The 27,250-nt window shown below is 44.5% G+C and overlaps 1 protein-coding gene across 1 annotated transcript in view; it reads right to left on the reverse strand.

The window, feature by feature from the left end:
- The window catches only part of ASTN2 (astrotactin 2), an 804,644-nt gene that overhangs the window by 249,548 nt on the left and 527,846 nt on the right, over positions 1–27,250 (reverse strand). Inside the window, exon 15 of the mRNA XM_054997263.1 lies at positions 25,062–25,250. Within this exon, the coding sequence (XP_054853238.1) occupies positions 25,062–25,250 (189 nt within the window). The remainder of the gene's footprint in view (positions 1–25,061; positions 25,251–27,250) is intronic.

Consider the following 27,250-nt stretch of genomic DNA (forward strand, 5'->3'; position numbering starts at 1 on the left):
TTTCCACGGTATCAGTTGTGCAGTTCCTCCCACCTATCAACCACCATTTTGATGAGATATGCCTGCCAAATCCCTCTGTATGATCTGGAGAACAGGAAGGAAGCAAGAGCATCGGAAATATTTGTCTTCAGATCCTCAAGTACTAAAGCAGGTAATGAATGCTGGCTCTTAGAAGAGGAGATTATGTGTTTAAGATGGAGGGGTACGGAGGAGTTTGTGCGGAAGAATCTTAATGGAACACATAGCAAATAAGGCAACACCCTCACTGGGTCAACCAACATTCAACTGTTAAACAAATGTTTGAGTGCACAGAGCTCCTTATTCAGGATTAGGTAGATAAATATACTTTTAAAATATTACATATCCAGGATGATGTTAACCCAGAAAAATGTAAAATGTTCATGGTGCCTGGCTATGAACAAGGAGTCAGAGATACTTCCCTGAATGAAGGAAGAAGAGTTGTTGAATGGGACGAAACAGCATCCTTTGTCTTATCTCTAAGCCCCAATCACAAAAGGCAAATATGTCGGCGTGAGTCCTCTGAAGAGCTTAACGGACAGGATCCCTGTGCAGAAACCCCTAAGCAGATTTTCTGTTAAAATTGGATTGCAGTGTAAACAGACATGCAAGAACAGCTCCAAAGAGAAGCATGGATCTTACAGTCCAGATTCGTAAGAGGGGTCAGACTCAAGAAGCCAGCTAAACTGGGTCAGGAGGAGGCAAAGACTAAAGGGCAACCAAATCAAACAAGATGGGAACAGGAGAAAGTCTGAATATGCTCTAGAGGCAAGTTATGCCAACATTGAGCCAAGAAGAAATGAAACCGAAAAAGGTGTACTGCATGAAGAAAGATTAAAGCACTTTATATCTATTAGCTAATGTGTTTCTCATCACTGGAAGCCAGGCGGATGAGAGACATCACACAGATGGTTACAGATACCTTCACAAACAGGCACATTGGACTTCTTCTACCCCCCCCCCCCCCAATATCAATCCTTCCAGCACGGGATTAATTTTTGAATTGGTCGAGCAGATGAACATGTCAAGTCAGACCTGAAATGGGTTTTCCCTATAGGACACCACACTTTCTACCCATATATATATATAATTTTAATGGGGAGAAGCAATGGCTCAGTTCACATGTGATGCCAAACCATATATCAAACTGATAAACTATTTGGGCTGGCTAAAACAAAAATTAAAACTATGATAAAACTATGGCTTTCAGTTCTGGTTTGGAAGGCAACCAGAAACTACGGTTCAGCAGACCTGACATAGGACTAGGGGAGGGAGGATCAGAGGGTACAGGAGAGATGAGAAAGAGCAGGAACCAAGGCGAGGGGAGAAACCAACAGCCAAAATATGGGTTGCCTCTTATCCTCTGAACTGGGCAATTACTTTGTGTAGACATTGTTTTTCTTGTGTTTTCTGATTGTATATTGCATAGATATGCCAGAAGAAAATATTTGCACATTTTACACTGATTGCCCAGATTTTGGAGGGAAATCCATATTGTGGAAAGAGCAACCAATTATGAAGCCAAGCACCAAATATATTATCTTTCTTTTCTTTATCACATGCAGAGCTTTTTTTCAACAGGAACGTGGTGGAACGGAGTTCCGGAACCTCTTGAAAATGGTCACATGGCTGGTGGCCCTGCCCCCTGATCTCCAGACAGAGGGGAGTTTAGATTGCCCTCTGTGCTGCTTGGTGGCGTGGAGGGCAATCTAAACTCCCCTCTGTCTGGAGATCAGGGGGCGGGGCCACCAGCCATGTGACCATTTTCTCCAAAAGCAACCTGCTGAGTTCCTCCACCCCTTTTCCCAGAAAAAAAGCCCCGATCACATGTATTTCATACCTTTCCCCCATGCAGCATACCAGGTAGGTCTTCCATTCAGGCAGTCATCAGAGTCTGACTTGCTTAGCTTCAGCCAGGTTGCTGTATCATCATGAACTTTCCTACCGTATCCCGTTCCCTGTTCCCTGGGCTGTTCACAAAGTGGTTGCATTCAGCTATCACATAACCATACTTGGCTTACAGTGGGCACAGACCGGGAGTCTCACTACACAATATTTTTGACACGTGTTCTTCATGTGTCAAGAGAGGCAAAGTTGGCTGGGAGGCATAGTTTTAAATCACAGAGCCAGCAGAGATCGCTCTGGAGGGGGTGGAGTCTCTCACAACCTTCTGCTGCCTCCCCTTCCGGAGCCTTTGCCCTGCCGAGACTCAGTTAATTCAAAGTTTTAAGCAGCAAGGGCAGCAGGGCAAAAGCTCCAGAAGGAGAGAGAGTCTGGAACACTAGAGGCAGTAGAGGGCTGTGAGAGAATCCATCCCCCCTGGAGTGATCTCCATCAGTTCTGTCATTCAAAACTACACTTCCTGGCTAACATTGCATCTCCCAACACTTGACAGACATGCGCCCCAGCATCTCGTGTAGACAGACTCTGGATGACAGGGATAGCTGGGAAATAAGCATACATGGAACGGGAAAGGAAACATAAGAAACATAAATATTGGTTCTATATGTCTCACATGTGCAGAGAACTGGCCCTGACTTCATGAAGACATTTCTCCCCGTAAGGCTCAGTGAAGGATTGTGCCAGAGTGTGGATCGAAATATCCCCCCCAACCAAAAATGGGTGGGGTAAAAAAACCCCAATATCCTCCCCAATCAAAAATGGGTGGGGTAAAAACCCACAGCAGAGAAGTGATGTCTACACAAGCGCTGAAATACGCACAGAAAAATTCTGAATGAAATTTTACAAAGTCTGCAAGATCTCAAGGAAAAAAATGCCTAGCTGGAGCTGGACGGTGTTGAGAAGGGGTGAGATGTTAAGAGCAGAAATGGTCCAAGTCTCCTCTGCAGTTGCTGGCCAGATGATGCCAGAGCACCTGGCCAGATGTGCTTCCTTCTCCACCAGTTCGCTGGTGGCAGTGAGAGGTCTGGAGCATAAAGTGTGCATGATGCAATTACTATTTGAAGCCTCTTTTCTTTTTTTTGCCTTGGTCACCAAAGGCCAGCCAGAAAAGGGGTATGGGGCTGTAGCGCTCCAAGTCCAGACCTTGATCAGATGGTCAGTGGATAGAGAGAAGCTTGAAACAGAAAAAAAAATCCATGCTTTCTACTTTGAGCTTCCTGCAAGCCAGGTGGTGGCAGAGGGGGTGTCTTCGAATAAAACCATGTCCAACATGCTTTTTGCTCTAAGTCCCGACCCTACCCGTTTGCTAGCCAAAGGAAGTGTGGAGCCCTCCCACGGCAGCACTGCTGGCCCGGTCAGAGGTGCCCCTGCAAAAGCTGCCCAACACTGCTGCCAAGGGTGGGCCCATGCCTCTTTGAGAAGTGTTGATCAGATCAGATTATTTATTTACAGTTAATAACCAGTACAGACTTATAAAAACATAAGTGAGTATCATACTCAAAATACGCCCATTTGTAAAAATAATTATATAAATATATAATTATATAAAAACTTGGGCAATATAAATACACAAGTGTGGGCTTTCAGGTTAGGTAGGTATTTATTGTAACGGTCCTTAGACCAGCTATACATAATAAATCAAAGCGTAACAAGATAAAATACATTGTTTAAAATTCATATACTTCAAATAAAATATCAAAACACATCCTAATACAGCAATATAGTGGTAAGCTTAACCAAATCCTGAGTGAATTTTGTTTCGCTGTATTCCCCTGATATAAAAGCGGTATTAGGCAGAAGTCTTTAAAACTTAATCAGGATGAGGGGACTCCCTCGTGGCCATTCCAGGGTTAGAAATAAAACCAGATGTTACTCCTTTGCACATTCCCTGCGGATTCTACACGCCGCAGCTAAAAATCTGGCACTAGCCGACGTGATCTGGGGATCAGCACCTAACAGGAGCTTAATCAAAAAGAGTCCAGTAGCACCTTTAAGACTAACCAATTTTATTTTAGCATAAGCTTTCGAGAATCAAGTTCTCTTCTTCAGATGCCTGATACAGAGACTGGTCAAACACAGAAGAGCAGAGGGAAGAGGCAATTAGGAGGGGAGGGGGAGGGAGCAATCAAAACATTGCTCCCTCCCCCTCCCCTCCTAATTGCCTCTTCCCTCTGCTCTTCTGTGTTTGACCAGTCTCTGTATCAGGCATCTGAAGAAGAGAACTTGATTCTCGAAAGCTTATGCTAAAATAAAATTGGTTAGTCTTAAAGGTGCTACTGGACTCTTTTTGATTTTGCTACCACAGACTAACACGGCTAACTTCTCTGCATCTAACAGGAGCTTATTAGTTAGCTCTGTCTCAGGGAAGCTCGAAAGCTTCTTCAATACAGGTTGGATATGTTTTATACATGTATTTCATGGCAGAACTTAGAGGCAAGCATAATGTGCTCAATTGTTTCTACTTCCCCTGCCTTGCATGGACAAACTCGCTCAGCCATTGGGACCTTCTTATAATGGCCTTCAAGTACTGCAGATGGAAATGTATTACATTGGGCCAATGAGAAAGCCCGTATGATGGGACGAGATCTCCAGGCTTGATAGATAGGAGGCTGGAGTTGAGAAGTGTTGCTGACCCCAACAAGAGAGCTCCAAAGGGGGTGACTGCGAGGGGATTCAATTCCCAGTCATGATTCCTCCCAGGTCTCCTTTTTGCCTCTGTCATTGATGCAGCAAGCACATTTGCTGGGTAGCCATGCTCTCCGGAGAAAACCTAGCAAGGGGTGGAACAAACTCCCCTGAGCTCACCTGCTGGGACTGATGTAAAGCCCCAAGGATGCCTGCAAAGCTGGGGGCAGCCCCGCGCTTTCTAGCCCTTTTCTAGCTGGGGGTCACGCCTGCTAGGATGGCCCCAGGGACCTCACTTTTAGAACTCTGAGGGTGCCTGGAGGAGAGTTGCAAAAGCTGGGACTGTTTTTGAGGTCAACCTAAAAACAATCCACATTTTGTGCCAGGTTCCCACTTGCACCAATTCTATTTCAGGACTTTCCTAGTGACTTCCTAGCCTGCCACCTTCTAAGTATGAGATGCCTGTGCTCTTTTTTGCTCTCTGTCTCCCCTCTAGAACAATTGGCTCAAAAACTGGGTCCCCTTACTTCAGTTATGGTTGCATTACCCTGACTAGCAGGACAAATGTCTCAATTCTTCTCATCAGTGTTGGCAAAAAAATGATGGGGGGGGGGAGACAGAAGAAAGCACTTTGGATCTCCCTTGAGGATGAAAGGTGAGGTGCTTAATAAATCCATGCAATAATTATAATTGTAAAGCCAATTTCTGCCACATTGCTTAATAATGTAGAGTAACTGTGCAATAATCCCAGGTTAAAATTAGAATCATAAAAAATTAGAGACAGGAAAGACCTCAGAGGTCAGCTCATTCCATCTATAGCCAGAAGATGTGCCATTCTGTACCGCACTATAAAAAGAGGATAAGAAAAAATACGTGCAGAGAGAGAGAGAGACAGAGACAGAGACAAAGAAATCCTACCATTCAGATGAAGAGTTGCATCACTGGCCCACAAACCCCTTTTTGCTTTGGAGCTAAAATGGGACTAGCTTCTGCATGTATCTCAGTCAGAGGAAGTGATGGAGAGTGACAGGAGAGAGGGGAAGCATATCCCCCACGTGATAAAATAACTTGCACTGGACAATGGGCCAAAGGGTTTTCTTAATTTCCTCTTTGCCTACTCAAAGGCTCTGTCAATTATGAACAAACACTCTGAGCAGTGATCTTTGCCAGCTCTGGGGAGAGAGGTGACATTCAAACTACGCTTCCCGGCTAACATTGCATCTCCTTTGACTTGAGTGTCCTTGTGTAATTCGTCTCGTGTGGTTTAGCTCTGAGATGCCAGCAGTATGACTTTCAACTCTGGATAAAGCACAATTGTTCAATACAGAACTAAAAAATTGTGTGTGCTCCCACAGCACTGGAGGGAGGGGTGTGCTAAGAGCACAACCACACCAGGGCATAGTAGATGCGCTCCCCATTGGCTGCTAAGCGATCCCTGAAACTACATGGCACCACCTTCTGTGTACCAATTGCTCCCTCCCTGTAAGGACTGTGCTGTCCTTTCATGACCACAAACACCCTCCAGTGCAATGAAAGAGCACTACAGAAACCCTCTCCCCTTCTATTCACATCCAACTTCCTTATACTCACTCTTCCATGTTCCCCTTTTCTTTTGCCATTCCTGAGTTCTAATGCTTGGGACATCATCTCCTCTTCGCTGTGTCCAGCCAATCCCTTGTTAGATCCCATCTCCTTCCCTCCGAAAAAGAACCCAAAAGAAAAAAATAATCCCCAAAGATTTTGCTAGTCCGTTCCCCAAACCGGAACCATGCCTTTTGCCCTCCGCTAAACCTCTCTATTCGTTCACGAGGATCAATTATTAGCCAGCATACTTACCTATCCTGCAAGTCTGCCTGTTCACTTTTTGATGTTCCATATAGTATTAGCACAGCTTGCAATGAATGCATTTCATTCTCAGTGCCACTTTGGACAACAAACTGAAATCAAACAGGAACAGGCAATTGTTGGGATGTTAACTTCTCTCCGACACGGACAGGAATACTGCCTTTGTTTCCTGGCAAGTAGAGGGATTTCATCCTGGGGCTTGCCTCAATTTCTCTCTGCCTTCCCCTACCATACTCTATTGCCAGTTCTCAGATAGACTCCAAATTCTACTTCTCTATTGCCATCACACATCTAACTGGACACTCTCCCAATATCCAACCTACTACGATCAACGGAAGATTTGGCTCTTGAGCATGGCCAGTGGGGTTTCCTCTCTTGGCGGATCAGTGTTCAGCGCAATTAGTACCGCTGGATGAGAAGGCTTTTTTTTTTTTTTGCTCTTTGTGATTATCTGTGGAAATGCAAATCGGAGCTTCCTTCACTGCAGCAAGCTAACAAGATAATAACTATTTTCACCCACTGAACGGATTACAAACATCTGCTGAGGAGATGCACTGTGTACCGTGGCAAGGGAAAGGTGGATGGAGAGGGAGGTGCTGGGGACTGGGGAAGATACTTCCTTTTACAAGATTTTTTTGGGGGGGTGGGGGATGCAAAGGTCCTGCAGCCTGGAGATAAGGAACGTCTTCCATGCAATGCTGTATCTGAAGCTCCCTGCGTGTCATAGGAGCCTCTGAGCCAGTTCTGCACAAAGGAGGTTTGAGAAACAAATTGTCACCCGAGTTCCAATGGATACCGTTTAGGAAATGGAATAACTGTAAGTACTGTTGTTTAACTTGCCAGAAATGCAAACCTTGGATTTTAAAACCAGAGACTTAGGAACTGAAATAAGAGACGCCTGGGGAAAGCCTCAGATCTTCAATACGGAATGAATGCTTCCAGGGAAATTATGGATCCTTGGGGATGGGTCTGTGGAAGTCCTGAGCAAATGTCTGGAGAAACAAATAGGATAGACTAGACGTGGACCAATACAGAGCTCAGTCCAGACAGGACTGAAGTACTGTTGAATGACAAAGGGACTCAAGAGCTGAGGATTCAGCCTGTCTTGGAGGGATTGCGCTTGCTATGAAGGAGAAGGCTTGTAGCTTGGGGGGTGCTGCTGCATCCTGGCTGATGTTTGGAAGGTCAGGTCTCTTCCACGGCATGCAGTGCCTTTTTATCAGCTTATCAACACCAGCGACAGCTGTTACTCCAAAGGCACAATCATGGTGATCCATGCTCTGATCACATCCAGGTTAGATTACTGTAATGCGCTTGATCACGGGCTGCCTCTGGAAACAGTTCCAAATTGCAGCAGCCGGGTTATCGCCAGTCAGGAATTAGATACAGGGGTTGTATCAGACCTGTGCTGAAAGATCAGCACTGGCTGCCTGTTTGTTTCTGGGCACAATTCAAATTGCTGGCGCTTACCTTTCAGGACATAAATACCTTGAAGCTGAGGTGTTTGAAAGACCGCCTCCTTCCATTCAGCCAACCAGGTAAAATCCTCTTCCCAAAATCTACCCCTCCACACCCCCTGCCTCCGCCTGCAGAGATGAGGTGGGTAGACAGAGGTGGGACTTTTTCAGTGGTAGCACCTCCTCTTTGGACTGCCCTTCCCCTTCAGGCTCTCCTGGCACTTACTTTACTGCCAGACAAAACATTTTTGACATTACTTTTGACTGAAGTCCTTCATCTTCTTACACTGTTTTATGGTCTTCTTCTAGCCTGAGGACCCTTTTTCAGATATCATTTTACGCTGCTTAATGTTGTTTTGCCCTGACCTGGATAGCCCAGGTGAGCCTGATCTTGCCAGATCTCAGAAGCTAAGCAGGGTTGCCCTTGGTTAGTAATTGGATGGGAGACCTCCAATGAAGACCAGGGTTGCAGAGGCAGGCAATGGCAAACCACCTCTCTTAGTCTCTTGCCATGAAAACCCCACCAGGGGTCGCCATAAGACAGCTATGACTTGAGGGCACTCTCCACCACAATGTTGTTTTAATTGGTTGTTTTTATATGCTTCAAAATAGTTTTATTGTATTTTTACTTTAGGAGCTGTCTCAAACAGGTATTTGGAGAGGCAGTGTATAACATTTTCTAAATAAACACATCTACAAAAGTTTGTAGTATTTGGAATGCCATTCCACAGGGCTCTGCAATGTTAAAGAGCCCTCTACAGAGGAGGAAATGTTACAAAATAAGACATGTTTCATGTCATGTAATTTCCAATAAGACTTGAGGTGAACCAAGTTACTTCATCCTTCTGCTTGGAGGCAACATAATAGATTTCGGTAGCTGCTAGATATGGCTATAAAGAAAAGCAGAACCAACAGGAATTGGTGGTGAAACTGGTCATTGCCAACTGTAGAAGGGGCCAAGAAGCAGCTTAAAAAAATTAACTTGAAGTCAAGAGCATCACTGACTGGCCTACTAGAGACATAACCACATGTGGAGTTCTTCCTGTATTAACGAAGACTGCAGAGAGAGAGAGAGAGAGAGAGAGAGAGCATCTGGAACAACTGTTCTGGGACTAAGGGTAGCTGCTGATGAGAACATGAGGAATGAAAGGCCTGGGTGCATGGTGTGAAGTGACAACATGTCCCAGAGACTTCTGAGGATAAGGTCTCACCATACGGTGAGGAGGAAGAGTTGTACCTGATACGCTGAATGGAGCGCAACAGTCTTCTGAGCTGCTTTCAGCCTTGCACGTGCCCCCATGCCACTTTTTGTTCACCCAGGGAATGAGAACCTGCACCAAAAGTCTGCATGAGCATCTGCTCATTCACTTTGCCTAAGGAAGTAGTATCCTGTATAAATTAAGAGCATGCTCTAGGGCTCCCTTCACAACTAGACAGGCTGGAAGAACGTAAATAGAAAGGAAGAAAGACAGAGGTTGCCCAACCCAGCTCTGCATCACAGCACCAGATTTAAAATACATGCCTACATTCATTTGTTTATTTGTTCATTCATTCATTCATGGGGCCTTTTGGTGATTCGTTTTTGTGTAGCTGGTTTTCCTTCTACCCCCTTGTTCAGTTGCTCAGGGTTTATCTCTGCTAAATTAGTATTATGCTTATTTGTGTCATTACTTTTATCTGCCAGAAAAACAGGTATTTTTTTAAAAATTAACTGCTGCTGTTCTTATTGCTCATTTAAAAACACACGCATACATGCCTGAATGTAATTTTTCAATTGTTTCTATTCCTCTATGATAGCTCAAAAAAAACCCCTTAGGAGTAGGCTTGCCAACCTCCAGGTGATAGCTGGAGATCTCTCGGAATTACAACTGATCTCCAGGCAACAGAGACCAGTTCCCCTGGAGAAAATGGGTGCTTTGAAGGGTGAACTCTATGGAATTATACCCCACTGAGGCCCCTCCCCTTCCTAAACCCCACCCTCTTCAGGAGCCCACCCACCCCCCAAATCTCCAGGAATTTCCCAACCTGGACCTGGCAACCCTCCTTAGGAGAGTGTGCATAAATACATAGATAAACTCCATAGCCCTCACCCTGGTCCCTTGGGCCTCTCCATTCCCATTCTCAAAAGTCTTGTTTGGGATTCTGATTTAAAAGAACAGATTTGTGGCTTGCTGGTCCTTTGCTTGCCAATCAACTGACCAGTAGCCCAGTTAAGGGCTGGTTCATATGTTTCTTGCTTGACAATTGGCTCTGATACCTGCTTCTCAAATTTGTCACTGCTTCCTTAGGAATCATATTGCTTGCCTGGATGCAGTCCCAGCTTGCATCCCCAACTCACTCTAGCTCACCCCCAGATTGCTCTAATACAACCTTGGCTCTCTGACACAGGATTCTGCACAGACACCCCCCCCCCCCCTTTGCAGGCTTCAAAGCCGATCTTGCCTGGATCTTGAAATGTCTGTGCCGAACGTTGGAGCTTGCCTTATATCATTTTCCAGGTGTTTGCACTGCTTAGCCAAGCTTGGAATACAGATCACCTGCTGTGGGGAGGGGGAGGGCTTCAAACAGGTAGAAATCACCAACAAATTAATCGCCACTTTTTCTTTCACTTTCAACTCCACTTACCAGGAACTTCAGTATCTGCACAGCTGTGACTGTACCACCACCATCCAACACAGATAGAAATGCAGAATCCATTAACTCCTGGGAAATCCTCACTCTTTTAAAACAAAGAACAGGCTGCTTAAGACTAAATGACCGAGGAATTACCAAAACAAACAGACACAAAGATCCTGAAAATAAAGATGAGGTGAGTTTATGATGAAGTACCACCATAAGCTCATTTGCCAACCATCACAATGTGAGAACTCTACATCAATTCCTTCCCCTCCTCTATAGATCTCAGGCCTGTCCATGTCCATAAACCAACTGCTTCCACATCTATCTATTATTATTCTACTCCCAGCGTCTCCAGCCGGTAGCTTGTGAGCTATTGGCATCTTGATCCTGGATGCAGAGATGGCTGCCGAAAGATCTGCACTAGGATATTATTTCATAGGCATTTTGACTTTTTAAAAAATAACTTTTATTGAATAGGAATTCTCTCTGTGATGCTTAACTGACAGCTTTAGTTCTGGTGCTTTTCATATACCAGGTTCTGTTTCTAAGTCAGAACGAAACTTGATAACATGCCTAGGTGGATGGAACAGCTCAGGATCTATTTCCTTTCTCAGAATTAGCTCTCATTTAAAACGAGGAGAAGTAGTGACTCCTGATCTACACTGCCTATTTTTTCTCTTCCTAGACATCTCAACCAAACACATGATTAACAACATTTGCAAACAAACAAGCAATAACTTTATCCATACAACCATAAATCAGGCAAACTATAAATAATCTGTATGAAATTATCAAGCGAGGAGGGTATATCATGTTCACAAACACCCCACCTTCTTTTTCATTTGCCCACAGTTATTAAGCTGAGAACCGCCACTGCGGAGATCCCCAAAACAGTGGCAATCTTGCCTGTGCAGCATAATCGGGGCAGACAAATCAGGTAGGGCATCTGCCCACTTGCTCTGCAACAGGGCTCTGTGACCTTGGAGAACTCATCTGCATGCAGAGAAAATCACAAAGGCCAAATTGCCTCAAAGAGACACTGGTGCTGGTAGGAGACCCAGCTCATTCAGAATGGAGTGTGGGGAACTAATGCTGTTCTCGGATGGCAGGAGGCCTTTCGTTTTTGCATGCTGCTTTGAATTTCCCTGCGTGAGTCTGCATAGCAAATGGGAACCGATGGGCCAGCCTGGCTGCACAAGGGCTCCGCTATGCCGCTTAAACGGCAAAGGCTCAGTTTCTCGCTCCACTCGGCACGCCGCTAGGTCCAATCCATCGGTGTGGCATGTGTTTCTGAGGCATTAGCTGGGTTCGAAAACCATCATTACCCTCCAACCAATATGTCTGAGGCTTTAGAGCTCTGAACAGGTAATAGAATCGCACAAAAAACCAATAATAAAAGGGAATGAAATAGAAGCCAGCCTTGGGAAAGCAGATCTATCTATTATGCCAAGCTGAAGGGTAAGAGGTAAACAAGCTATTCAAGGCACCGAGAAAATGCTGCGCTCTCCAGGGCAGGAATAATAAACAGACCAATTATTCTTTATGCATTCAGATGTTTCAAAGGACCCCTCTTCTGAAAATCAATGAAATTAATTTAATGTTGTTACATGCTTTACATTTAATATTCCCAGAGGGCTACTCAAAATGTACTTGGAGAACTAAGACCCAGGCTTTGGCTTGGATGACGGAGCTGCATTGGTAAGAGCTGGCCCATGCCCTGAGGATAAAGCCATTTCACGGAATCATAGAGATGGGAAACAAACAGTTGCCGAAGCCTAACCCCACCTTGCCACAGTTGAATGATCTATGCAGCCACCCTTTGTATGGATCAACCCTCATGTTTGATAAACACACTGTTAAAGCAATCGAAGTGTAAGATTACAACGGAGCCTCCATTTCTTGTCATATACTGTGTAGGAGCCCAGATGCAAGCTAAAATCTGGCTAACGATGGATTCTCCTACCCACCAAGTAAAGCTTAAGGCAGCTAGGTATAGGGCTTTCATGGTGATGGTCCCAGTTCTCTGGAAAAGATGTCCTTATTGAACTTTTACAAAGATTACTTTTCCATGCAGCTTTTAGCAGATATAACCCCGGGCTGCTTTTGCTGTGAGTTAATGTGATTTGTTGTTATTTTTAACAGTGATTTGTTGTTGTTGCTGCTTGTCTTAGAGATTTTATGATTGTTAATGCAATGTTTTGTCTTTTTTTTTCCCCCATGGAGTTTTGTACACAGCCTTAGACACAGGAAAGCTCACCATAGACATAAAGGCTCCATGCTGTGCAGACACAAAGAAAGAAAAACGATGGCTGGCACTTCTCTAAGGTTAATACCCAAGAGTGTGCCTTAATTCGGTATCATTCCAATATATCACACACAGCAGTATTTTTGCCAGCTTGGTTGAACAGAAGCTGGATCCTGTCGTCTGAAGCCACATGCAGATATATCATAGTTCTCTTTTGCTCTGTTTTTTTTAAAGAGAATGAAGCCTAGGGTGGACAGACAGGTATGCCCTGAGGAAAGAATGGAATAAGATCAACTTCACTAACATCCCCATTTTACAAAGTTCAAGGGTAGCATGCTCCTTTCTCTTCAAAGAAGAGTACATACTCCTGCTCCCTTCTTTTTAATTCCCCTTTGGGGGCTACTGCACCTCAAACTGCCACCACGTGGAACATATCTTAAGTTGTTCCACATGGCAGCTGCCTCCGTCTAACGTAGAGGAGACATTTTTTTTTTCCATATTGTCACAAATTACCAAAATCAAGGTGCAGTGTGAAGTTACACAGGCAAAACTCTTCAATTCTAAACGCATTCCTACAAGGGATTATGCATCATGTTGACTGTAGTCTGAACTGGCCCTATAAAGAGATTATTTGAGGTGGGCCCGCTTTCAGTAAATATAGGAGTCAGAAAACATTACGGACATTGAACTTACATGACCACAACCATAGGCCACAAGTCTTCTGAGTGGGTACCAAGAGGAGGAAGTATGGTAAAGTGATCAGAATTCTCAGTTGGGATATGGAAGAGGCAAAGATCTAATTCCTGCCAAGCAGAATTCCTGTTGATAAGGCCTCCAAAGGGAAGACAGGAAGCAACTGAACACTCTTCCACCATGCCTGGCTACAACTTGGCTCAGAATCCACTCCTCAAAGAATATCTGCACTGAATTTTGATCATATATATATGATCATATATATATATATTAGTTCACGCAAGTTGCTTGTGGAGCCAATTTTGGCTGATGTGGTATTAAAATTTAAGAAACTGTTCAAAATACTTAGCTATAATGGCAAGCCATGAGATAAGGATATACTACAACCTGCCTTTAACTTCTCTGGAGAAACACAAGGGGGAAAAAAATCTCCCATAGCGAAGTGCTTGTATTGTTGGTCTTTACTCACCAGAGAAGGCAAACAAACAACTGAGATTTTATTAAAATTGCAGCATATCGTTGATTAAATGAACAGATTAACCAATTAAAAACCGTCTGAACAACTAAAAAGTTGACCCAATTGATTAAACAAGATAAACATGATTTCATCTTAAATAGTTATGCCAACAGCAACTGCCCTCTTTCAAGAGGCATTCTTCCTTCTCCCTTACATGAAGGAATGCCTCTTCTAAAATGGTGCCTAGTACAACACACGTTCAGCATTTGCATGCTGGTTTCTTCAAAGCTACTGCTTCACTTTTATACGCAAATACATACAGATCTGAATGATTCATCAATAGATTAAAACTCAAGATCAAACAAGGTTTTTGTTTTTTGCGAGAGAGCTCTAGACTTCAGTTGTGTGGAGACGAGCTTAAAATAAAAAATAGTCTAGCAGGCGAATTCCTCCAACAGTGACAGTGAATCCCCCACCCTCAACATGTTAAAAGTCCAGTATCACTTATAGGGGAAGCACAAAGCCCTTGCCTGGCAACAAGGAAGGTCACAGACTCCAACTAGCCTGAGACAGGAAGGCTATGGAAATCTCCAAGAGAGAAGTTGAGGGATGAGGCAAGGGAATGCAGATCTGGCTCTCTATTCAGAACCTCCCAAATTCACTAAAGCAAGATCCATTTGGGCTGGGTTTAATGATGTGTGATAAACCAGGCCCAAGAGGATGGACAGGAGAGGGAAGAGGGTACTGGCTCGGGGAAGTAAAGATAGCCTTGCTTGCAGGCTCCAGTTACAAAGATTGCTCTCAAGCTGTCAGGCGTGACCCATAATCATCGCAGAGTTTTATTAAGAAGCAGCAGCGAGGGAGAAACCCAGTGACAGCTTTAAAATTAACTTGCCAAACTTGCCATCAATATTATGACAATTTCTCCCTCGTCGGTTCACTGACCCGACATGAAGCCTTGACAATATTAACAAAGCTTTGTTGAAACAAAAGCCTGCCACTTTGGATCTGGAAGCCAAGATTGGTTTATGGAGATGTGTGGTGGGGGGGACCCAAGAGTTCAGCTGGATTACTGAGAGTTTCGCCTTTCATGTCTAAATCTAAATGCTCAATGAGGAAGAACTTTTTAGTTAAACAGAGAAGCAAACTACACAGAAATGTTTATGTATTCTCTGTAAGACCTACTCATAGCTACAGTTGAATTGGGGTGGGGAGGGCTCACTGAGAGCATTTAAAGGTCTCAAGTCTAAGCTTTTCTGCAGTGTAGGTGTGACGGACTCAGCTTCTGATGCTGAGATTTTCAGAAGTGAAAGTATGATTGACATGCCCCCCGCGCCCGTGCCCGCACCCATGGGGCTAGCCTGAAATGGCAGTTGGGGATGGAATGTTGGGGAAGCTGTCAGTTGGAGTTGGAAAGTAAACAAGAAAGTGAAAGAGAGTTGGAGCCTGGCTTTAGACCAGAGAAGGTCAGCCAGAGAATCCTCTGTGAGAGGAAAAAATGTTTGTGAAACACTTTTAGTCCTAGGACTAAAGTGGGAAAAATCAGCACTAATTCCTACTTAGACTCAAGAGATCTGGGAATTATAGAGGGCCAAGGAAGCGGGTAGAGAAGAGTCTCCCCTTCAGTGCCAGGAACAGGGTTACAGCTCATAACTATAACACCTGCCCAGTATCTAGGAAGGGTTTGTCTCAGTGGAGCACCCTTAAGTCTGGAGAGGAGGGAAAGCCGTGCTGTGTTTGTGTTTGAGTCTATAAGGTGTAACATCTCTGAAGCAGTGTCAACCTCTGAACGAAGCCAGCAACCTAGTGTTATTCCAAGTGTTTTGTGCCTCACACCAGTGAAATTCCTGTACAAAAACCTTTCTGTTTCTTCAGTTCAAACACCTGCCTACCTGCCTTCTGACTTCACCAACTGTAAATAAACCTTCTGTTACATTTTGAACCTCCCCAAGCCTTGTGTGCCAGTTTCTGCTAAAGGGAAGCACAACCCCCTGATCAGTTCCCCACTAAGACTTGGCTGGGTAACCATTTTAAATATTTCTTAAGGGTGGGACAAGAAGGAAAGTTGAAGCTTAACATTAACCATGCTACCAGAGGCTTCCCAGCCCAGTATACAGCTTCATAGGCTGAAAGCGGAGAGTTTTACCTCAGAGCCAAGCTACAAGTGATGCCTGACACAGGTTGGACATTGTCAGCTTCCCTCAAGTTTTGATGGGAAATGTAGGCGTACTGGTTTTACAGCTTGGCTCTCCATTACAGCTGCAAGACCAGGATGCCTACATTTCCCATCAAAACTTGAGGGAAGCTGACAAGTTTCCAACCTGTGTCAGGCGTCACTTGTAGCTTGGCTCTCAGGGTAGGGGAAGGTCAGCCCAAGCCTGAGTTGGACGTGGGTTTGTGGCAATAGGATTGCTTCCTGGAACTTGGTCAGGCAAGCTCAAAGATTACACAGCTCCTATGTTTCCAAAAGTTTGAGAACTTCCCTGGGATATGACACTATGTGCTAGCCCAGGGAAATAATTTCAATTTTGTCCCTTTACTTTTTGAGCGCATGCGGGATTGTGCTATACCATTGTCCTGTCTTTCACCTTCTGTAGAAACTGGGCATGCATAGTACTCCTTCTCTACTGTTGACTTCCTGCTCAAAGTTTTAAATGCAAAAGTGTTTAATAAATATGTGAACAGTAGAGTGGCGTGATCATATGATTCTATAACCTACTATATAAAAGGCAATCTGTGTTCCCCACCACTCACTCCTTACCCCTGCAGAGGTGCAGTGAGCAGGGATAAGAAGCGAGTTGTGGTGGCGAGGCCCTTCCAAAGTCCCACAGCAGTGGGGGCAGGGCTTCCCACCACCTCTGTGGGGCCTTGGGAGGGCCACGCACAAGCCAAGTGGTGGCCGAGGGATTGGAGGAGGAGGGCGCCCCTGCTCTCTTCCCCGATCCCGCTCTTGACTAATGCCATGGGGAGAGGCGGGGGGGGGGGGGGAAGCACTGCTAGGGCCCATTGTATTTTCCCAAACAACGGGCCTTATTGATAGCTTGAAATAAAATCAGAAATGGCATTCCGTTCTCAATGTTGATCCTAGACTGATACTCTGATTCCCTTTGTATACATAGATATCATAACAGAGCAAGGACCATTTTATAAAGTTTTTAAAAATGTGGTGGGGATTATATGTTTGTGCACACGAGCCAGACACATGTATGGGAGGGGTCATGGCAAGAGGAGGAGTTGGAGATTTGTGGAAGGGCACTTCAAAAGTGCAAAAAAGCCTCCACATGCATTGATATGGTAATAATCACACAGAAAAAGTGGCCTCAAAAATGAAAACAGAATAAAATAAGTCTCACCAAAAAGCACTTAAAAACCGGGATCATCATGATGACCTGCTTGCACATGGGAAACGACAACGTGTGTAATGAGTGAGATAACCCACCGAAGTTCTGTTGGCAGGCAGTCTCATTAAGGGCATGTGGAAGCGACCTAGATTACCCTTACAGTACCTTCCAGCTCTATGATTCTATTATTCCAGGTAAGGAAACAAAAAAATTACAGGATCAGGGTGGATACAGGCAAAGAGATAAGGTATGATTTAGAAAGAGCAAAAAAGAAAAGGGGGGTTTGCTTCTAAATGCACTGTATTCTAGCACACCAACAACTAAGTTGCATGCATGTTTCTCTGCAGACAGTCACTACAGAAACTACAGCTCATCTCTGGACAAACTGGAAAAAAAATGAACCATGTGGTTCGTGGTTTGTCAAATTTCATGAACCACAAACCACGAACTTTCATGAACCTGCCCCCGGTTCGCGAACCAATTTGTTTGGTTTGTGAAAACATCACAACCAGGTCAGAAAACCATCACTTCCGGGCCAGCAGAAGGTCACTTCCGGGTCAGCAGAAGATCTGCAGGAAGTCCATCACCTGTTGCCTAGGAAACTGATTGATCTACACCAGGCTGTCTGCAGTGATGAAACAAAAAACGAACCAAACAAACCAGCCTAAAGTTCGTGGCAGTTCGTTAGAAATGGGATCTGATGAACCGCTGGTTCACGAACCATGAACCGGCCTGGTTCGTCATGAATTTTGGATCATATTTTGGTTCATGCCCATATCTACTCTGGAATGCTAGTGCCCTGGATGAACCTCTGCAATATTCTTGTGCTGGCAAGCGACTGTTACCACCATCTTACAGAGTACCTAAACTGCCTGCCTATCTTTATACATCCGGTTTGTCATTATGGAACAATACAAAGGAGCTTCCGCTCCTGCCCCAAATCCCCACAGTTTCAACACATAGACTGATGCCCCCTACTCTTATTGACACGTCCAGCTTCCTTCACACCAGGTCTCTGACAACCATCTCCATCACCAGCAGCTCTCCCATAACCAGCAGACTACTGCGGGCTAGGTAGTGGTTATTAGAGTGTCAGAGAAGGATCTGGGAGACCCAGGTTCGAATCCTCACTCTGCCATGGGACTTGGCTGGGGTGACCGGTGCCAGTCACACACCCTCAGCCTACGGCGACAGGCGGCCCCTTTATGTCAGTCACCAATCCCCTGTATTTCTGTTTGGCATGTGAGTAAAGTCACTCACAGCCCATCAGGACCCACAGAAGACTTGAGGAGCCAGATGGAAGAGGGAAGTGAAAGAAAAATTAAATCTGTTACACTTTCATTTCTAGTCAGATTGGGGCTGATTTTTCAGAGGGGTAGTCTGGAAGAAATCCTTTCTGAGGAGACTCCGTATGTATCAGAGCCTGGTTACTGGAATTTCCAGGAGGAGCTCACACTTGTACTGTGAGATTTCAAGGGCTGGGAAAGGCCAGGGATTCACCTCAGGAATAAAAGTTTGGCTGCTAAATGCTCTTTACCTGAAACCTTATGACAATATGATCCCATGAAATTCTACCTGTTATACTTGCACACAGTTTCAAGCCTCTTTATTGAACAATCTCATTCAATTCAAGAAAGAAAGCCTTTCTGTCCGTCATATATTTTGCCTGAGCATTTATAATATATCAAATCGAGTTCCAAGCCCAGTGTGATAATTTGATTTTTTTTTTTACCTACAAACAGCTTAAAACTACAAAGTGCAAACAGCTTTTAAAGAAGAAATTCTTTCATTCCCTAGGGGCAGAGGATGGAGGGAGAACAGATTAGAAGGAAACAAACAAGCCATTTGAAAGCTAATCCCCTCTGAGATTTGGGAACAGAAAGCAAAAGCTTGAGCTTTGCCCCACTGCAAAGTCTGTGCCCTGTAGGGGAGAAAAAGCAGGGCAGAGTGATCACTCTTTACTTCTGGGACCCAGTGCTGAGCCCCCTAGCTAAACAGAGCTGGAAGCAACTCCCCGCCCCACGTTTATTAATATCTCACCAATATAAAGGGACAACCAAATGTAATATTTATTTTGCAACTGCCCGGTGCAGTCTTAAAACAGGGTGAAAAACCAATTGCTCAGAAGCAATCTAAAAATCTTCCTTTTGAGTCTTTGCATCCACCGAGAGAAAATATGCTTGCCAATAGCTGGTTTGTTTGATCTCTCCCCCCCCCCCCGCCCAATCCTGCAAACCCAAGTTGCATTTTCCTGCATACTTTTGCGCCTTCAGTTAGCGCTGAGCCAATACCAAGGTGTGTCGTGCAATAGTGAGTGTGGGTGCACGCACTTTCCACTGCCCTTTCCTTCATCCATGAAAATTATTGACTTCTTCAATAATTATTACTCTCCTTTCTGTAAGGGCGAGGAGGTGTTTGTAATGGAGGTGAGTGTTAACCTCACATTCTAGGCAACAGCTCCAACCTCTCCTTGCCCCAATCCAGTCACATGTAGTTAGCTACTAGTTCAGGCAGAAGGCAGATCCTAGTCTTGCTACAATTTATAATCTCTTACCTAAACATGACTACTGCTAGATTATGGGGGAAGCCTTGCCACATAATGCTGGGGCCACAAAAGCAACTACACAGCGCAACAAGTTAGAGAGTATTTTGCTTCTTTTGCTTTGGCAAGGGGACTCTTTCTTCTGCTCTCCCTTCTTTTCCAACTGGGACAACGAAAAGGCCTTGTGATCCCATCAGGCAGCCAACTCTGACTGGTGCCATGCCATCATCATCATCATCATCACATTTGATCCCGATTGGCTGGGACCGCACAGCGAAGATGAACAAAGCCCTACAAACAACACTGAAGTAGGATTATGAATGAGAAGGGGAGAAAAAAAAGTGATGCTCTATGAACGAAAGAGGGAGAGAATGAAGTTTTTTTTGTGGCCCTCAGAAGCTCATTCACCCTTCCAGGATGTACATTCATTGCATTGTTACCTTAAATCCACACTACGCCCATTCACACTTGTGCGCTTGCCTCCACCTGTATCTCTCTGGGTTACCCTCTTCTTTCTTACCTAGCTCGCTCTTTCAAGTTGGCCTGATCTGCGTAGTATCAGAAAATACCTGAATAAAAGCACAGGGGAAAGACTTCCCAGCAACCAGTGCCTGTTCTCACTCCATGCCATTGCATGTATTGGATGGCAAATATCCTATTTATTCAGGAAGCTACAGAGAACCAGGAAGCAGGCTGACTCATTCTTGCAGCTAAGGGATCCAAGGAACTATAAATCTCTCTAAAAGATGTGGCCCCTTAATTCTGATGGTATGCTCCTGCTTTGCTGAAACAATCTTTTAATCCTTTGTATTAGGCAGTTTCCTGCTATGTTTCATACGAACCAAATTAAGGGCTTCTTGAGTAGTTGGTACCCTTGATGCTCAGAGAGGTCTTTGAATATCTATGAAAATTGGGGCAAATTGCATCGTTTAAGTTAATAATTCCTCCCCTATTAAGTCTTCCTTCTCACCCCTTGTAACAGGGTGATGTAATGCTGTTTCTGCCTCCCACCATCCATCCCCGCACAGCAACTAGACGAAGAGACTTCAGATCCAGATACTGTCCTCACACACATGTACAAACAATCAAGGAGTATATGTCTAAATCCAGTGAATTAGCACCAACAAGACAATTGTCAGAAAGGGAGACAACATTTAGATGCAGGAAAAAAAAGAAAAAAATTGTACTGCTTTGGTTGATGATGCACAGTGCTTTACAACACGGCTATCATTATTTTTGCACTAGTTCAGGGAGGATATTTCCCCTCTTTAAGACATAAAGCAGAGAGGAGAGGAATTGGTAACCACACAGTGCCACACTTGACCAATGCTGATCAATTGTTTAGGAACACAACGAAGAGCACCTTTGAGTATCAAAAGAAACAAAGGAAAGGAGTTGAGCATGTTTTCTACACTTTTGTAGCTCCTCATTTTGGAAAACATGAGCAGAGAAAAGGTGCGTCTCATTTGCTTCCTGAACTCTCCGCCTGCATCATCTATGACATGTTCTCTCCTGCTTAAGGTAGCGTTCATGGAACTCTCCTCCCCATTGTATCCACACAACAACCTTACAAGGGAAGATTAGGTTAGGCAAAGAGAAAGCGACTGACCAAAGGTCACCCTATGAGCTTCATAGTGCAGCAGGAATGGGTCCCCCCAGTCCTGATATAATCACTGCTCTACACTTCCCATCCGGGAGGGGGAGGTGGTACATCAGTTCATACTCTGAATGACACATGCATTGTCCTGATACTTGTGCATCTTGCTATGTGTGTGCAAGAGTTAGTTCCATCTGGACAACATGAAGGAGCACGGGGCATAGGAAGCAAGAAGCACCAGTGCTATTTTCCCCGCTCTTTAGCTACCATCCCACAACATCTACAGCTGCTATTGACACACGGCAGAGTTCAGAAGCAACATCACCCACAACTGGCATGGCTGAGTCACATGAGTAGCGCTCACACCATTTCCCTCCCACTTGCCCCAGTGCACCTCTGAGGAGACAATCCCCCCCCTTTTTTGCTAGCAGGAATATACTCCCAGCTCCCACGTATGGAGAATATGTCTGCAAAATAAGTGAGGATCTCTTCTCTATCTGCTTGCTCGGAAGTCAGAAGAATACAGAGGGCTCTTTCAGGATCTCTGATACACATCAGCCTACTTATGATCGACTGCTCTGAAAGGCTGTTTCAGGTAGGTTCTGAATGGGTCTGGGGACAGGCAAATGGATCAACTGCATGACTGCACCTGGGTACAGACAGTGGCTACACAATATTAAGTTGGGTGTGGGGACCCCAGGTTCAATCCTTCATTCAGCGATGAGGCTTACTGGACAGCCTTCAGCAAGTTTCTCTTTGTCTCAATCTCACCCACGTTGCAGAGTTCACAATGATGCTAAAACGTCATGCTGAGGTCTTTGGAGGGAGGGCTGAGACAGAAATGCAGGAAGTCAAAGAACTAATGTGGCATAGTGGTTGCAGTGTTTGCAGTGTCAGACTGAAGGGTGCTGCATCAAAGCTCATTGGAGTAACTCTGGACCAGTCATTTTTAGTATGAGGCCACATGAGGGAAGAGGAGGGAAAGAAACCAACTAGCCCACCCTGAAGCAAAGGACAATAGTTTTAAAAATAAAAATAAAAACAATAAACAAATTCTGCAAATGTTCAAGAACCTCAATTTTAATTTCAAGTTTCCTTTTTTTAAAAGTCAATATAATTTATTAAAAGTAAACAACACAACTAATTCCCGGCAAATATCTCACTCCACTAGTGTTGCTAACCTCCAGGTGGTGGCTATCTCCCAGAATTACAACTGATCTCCAGGCAACAGAGATCAGTTCCCCTGGAGAAAACAGCATCTTCGGAGAGTGAACTCTATGGCCTTATACCCCACTGAGGTCCCTCCCCTCCCCAAACCCTGCACTCCCTAGGCTCCGCCCCCAAAATCTCCAGGAATTTTTCAGCTCCGAGTTGGCAACTCTACACCCCACAGACAAAATACACTAATCAACCCACTGCAAAAAGTCTAACAAATGCCCTCCAGTTTCTTGCAAGCATCTCTTCTGAAAAACACTATCTGCTCTTTTATAGCTAGATCCAACATTCCTTCTTGCCAAAGTTCTATAGCATTTCAAGTTTCTAAATCTTATCATTTAAACAGGAGAACTCAAAACAATCAGAGAGGAGTCTGTTCAAAGAACTGAAAGCGTCTGGATTGCACTCCAGCTGGTTAACAAGGTATTCATCCTTCTGCAGATTTCTGCCCTGTTGACAGCCCGTCTCTCCCCTCCCTTTTCAGATTCCGTGTCTACTTTTGCATTCTTGCTGCTGCAGATGCTCTTCCTGGAATTTCTGCCTAATTATCCTCCGAGGCTTTTGTAAAGCTGTTGAGCTTCCCGGGTAGCCTCTCATGAACAAACTGCTGCCTATTGTGACATGAAGAGCCTTTAAGATTTGCAGCATTGCCAACCTTTATCTAGGGAGGAGGGCAGTGGAGAATGGGGGCTGCTGAATCAGCACAGGGCTTGCAGGACTCCGATCCTGCCAGCTGTCATTGAGGCAGCAGCCGCTTGCGGCGTCCAACTTCAGCTCGCCAGTAAAACCGAGAATGAAATTGAGCAGCTCGGACCATAAAAAAGAAAAGAAAGGAGGGGAGTTATAAAACCTCCGTCCTTTATGGCTACCAGGTAGCCTAGGGGTTCTGAGTCCTGACTTGCCTGGTTTTTAATCACTGCAGAAAAGGGCTGGGGGCGTTTTCCTGGCTTTCTGATCCAAGAGAGCATGCCCCTCCTTGGAGCCAATACATACATGGAGCTTCTCCAGACCCAGAGCACACCGAAAGGCCACAGAGGTCAGACTGTAGCCAGGGGAATCTCACTGGAGGGTTTTGAAGCACCACCCATACAACCGGGCCTCTACTTTGAGCTACAGCAGGAAATAAAGCAATAATATATCCAAATGTGCCGGCGTGCAGACGTGTCTGCTTTGAGGCTCATCAATTCGGTTGCTTGTCAGAGCAAGACAGAGGTTGCATTCAGCAAGTTTTTAAAAATGCATTACAGTTATCCTGCCCTTCCTCAAAAGAGTTCAGGGCATACAGGCTTCTCAGACCGGCCTAGATCTCCTCAGCTTCAGGGATGAACTATATCAGAAACCTTCAGATCATTCCCTGGGAGCCGTGTCCTTTGCCCCAGGATGGAACTAAACAGGATGCATTGCTATAGCATGATGGCAAGCTGCAGAATACCTTTTTTAATGCTTGCAAGTTTATGGAAATATTTCAACAAAACCTTTAAAACAGCAGAGATTGCACTAAACAGACTGGAGACAGCAGAAACGAGAATGCATCACGTATTTTTTGGGGGGAAGCCAAAACACTTCTAAAACGGAGCCCCTTTTATAATGTTTTTTTAAAAAAATCTGTTTATTCAGACAAACTAATTAAGAGGCACAAACATGGGGCATATGTTTACATGACATAACAAACATATACATTAAAAGTGTAGGAATGTGCTCTCTTTCTGCTACACACTACTCCTAAGCTTTTAAATATACACAAGTTGTATAATTTGATGTCCTCAGGTACAAAAATACAAAACCTAATACCTGTAATTGCATGTCATTAATCGAAGCAGCTTTAAAGGGTTATATACAAGTAAGAGCCTACTCCTGAGAAGGGGAGGCAGGTTGTTCTCATTTGCAGCTATGCAGCTTTGCTATTGTCTTAAAAGGTGTGAAAATCGAAATGAATTGTGTGTGTGTGTATGCACACCCACACCCACGTGCATGCGAGCAGGCACACTTGCAGTTGTTGGGAAGCAGGACTCATACTCAAGCCACAGGCACCACAAGTCTTGATGCAAGTCCAGACTTCGACCTGCTGTAAGAGTCCTAACAATCCCCCTCTCTTTGCTTATAAGCTAGAGGAAACTGAAAAACTCTGTAAAAACTCTGAGTAAGACAGCTTGACTCCGGAAAGCTCATACCCTGAAAGTCTTGCTGGTCTTTAAAGGGCCACTGGACTAAAATCTTGCTCTTCTATTGCAGACCAACATGGCTACCCACCTGAAATTTTCTGCAAAACTCTTTATGCTGCTAAGACTTGGATTTCCTGCCAAATTCAGACAGCGCTTCTTCCAGGCACAGAATTTGGATACTTGGGCTAAAGAGTCTTTCAAATGCTTCCAGATGCACAGGCATGCCCAAGGACATATGGAGATATTTAACATTGCATATGCAACACCCAGAGTAGAAGAACCTGCATTTGTAGATCTATACCACTCTGCTAAAGGGGGCGGGGTGGGGTATGACAACACGTACCTGAATGTCATCTGGAAAACCTGCCCTTGGTTGACGTGTTGGGTTCTGTTGTTGTAGCCATGCAGCATTTCCCCAAAGAGAGTGTCATTGAATTTTGCATCCGGTTTGAGGCACTTGGGGCCCTCGCAGATGTCTGATAACATGAGGCAGGACTTGCCATCTGGAGCCAGCTTGTACTCCTCAACGCAGCTGAGAGAGAACCCAAACACAAAGCAACAATGAGCAACAAACAAAAGCCAGTCCCAGCTAAGTTCTGCTGCACTTTTCCCCCCTTTCCAGGAGACAGAGAAGAGTAAAACAGGTCAACCCCATAAATATTACAGCTGATGTTAAGGAAGTCAAACATCACTTCTGATAGATGGAAAGCAGAAGAAGCACATGAGACATGGTAAGGGCATGTGTGTGTCATAAGGAATGGGGGAAAATAGAAGAAAGTGTCTTTGTTTAGCCACTATGTAGACACCGCAAGCTTGACTGAGACAATTTGGCCCCTTTAGTCATTTTATGAATGAGAAGCAAAGGGCACATGACATGCCCTTGATGAATTGCTCACTGTAGGAAATGGTGATGGAGTAAAAGAAGTGACAGAGCTCAGCAGCAGAGGGTGGGCTTAGCTCCCCAAAAATCCTTGCTGGCTTTAATGCCACTGGTTCCCATTTACATTTTTGCCCTATGTATTTCTCCAGCTGTCTCATAAAAGGAAAAAAATATAACGGAAGAGACTCTGAATTTACCAATAAGGGGAATTTCCTAGATTCTGCTGCAAAAGGACTTTGAGCTGATTCAAGGCCATTTTATTTGCATTGCAGACTTGCACATGAGCAGTTATAATATCAAGCGTGCAAACACATGTAAGTTTCAGCAGCCCCATCCATGTGGGGTGCTTGTGAAGGAGGAGAAATCCCAGCCGAGGAAAACTGCCTTGAATCTCGTATTCAAAAATATGTTGCTCATCCCACTGCCTGAATAAGTAATTTGTGCAAATGTGCCATCAGGTAGTGGTCCTCCATCTTTCCAGAAACGGGATCTTCTGAGCTACAGCCATAGACATCAAAGTCATATGCCAAGAACAGGGGAAGCAGAGTTTCGACCTCACTGGTGCCAAGGCCGGCACTGTGGGCAGGAGACCAAGAGAGCTGAGGACTGGGAGTACTTTCTGGAAGTGCTTTCTTATATTTGTAGTACCTCTGATGTATTTTAGTGTATGTTTTATTTTATATATAAATGGACTGATGCTGTTGCCCATTCTGAGCCCGCTTGTGGGGAGAGTGGGCTACAAGTTTAATCGAATCAAATCAAATAAGTATATGCAACAGCAACAGATCTTTCCAAAAGGCAACCAAAAAATGGCATCTCTAGAGGGATCCATGATGCAGGATGTAGGGCTCTGAAAACAACCTGAGGATCCTGACTGGTGGGTTGAAGACTATTGACAGACCATCTGAACCAGGCCTTCTTTTCTTGAGGCAAACAAACAAACAAACAAACAAATCCCACTCTCTATTCAGCACCATGGAGAGCAACCAGCACATGGGCTGTTATGCAGAATTGCAAGCTACAAGTCCAGTAGCACCTTAAAGACCAACAACATTTTCAGCTTATAAGCTTTTGGGACTCAAAGTTCCTTTTATCAGATACAAATAGAAATGGATACAAGCAGGAAAGAAGGGAGCTTTGACTCTCAAAAGTGTATATAGCCGGAAATCTTGTTGGTTTTTAAGGTTCTACTGCAATCAAATCTTGCTGTTCTACTGCAGACCAACACAGGTACCCACTTGGAAATGACTGCCATGTAAGATCTCAACACGTAACAACGATCAAAATCCTCCAGCAAAAAAAACCAAAAACAAAACCCTTCTTCAACCTGGTTTTCTAAAATGAATCCAGTGGTGTTACTCAAGTGCTTATGATTCTCTCATGATATGGTACTTCTTATAATGGAATGCCCATCAAAGTGATGCTAGAGAAATTGTACTTGATCCTAGTTATGAACATTTTCCCATGGAGATGTGCATTTCCTACTCTATTTCCACTCCATTCCTGCCACCCACTACCAAGAAAGTCAGTGTGGTGCAGAAATTAAAATACCTGATCAGAAGTGAGGCAGCCTGCATTCAAATCCCAACACAACCACAAAGCCCAATAGGCATCCTTGGGCCAAACACATTCCCTCAGCCTAACCCACACCA

This window comes from Eublepharis macularius, chromosome 14 (genome assembly GCF_028583425.1).
Source record: "Eublepharis macularius isolate TG4126 chromosome 14, MPM_Emac_v1.0, whole genome shotgun sequence".
Classification (NCBI taxonomy): Eukaryota; Metazoa; Chordata; class Lepidosauria; order Squamata; family Eublepharidae; genus Eublepharis; species Eublepharis macularius.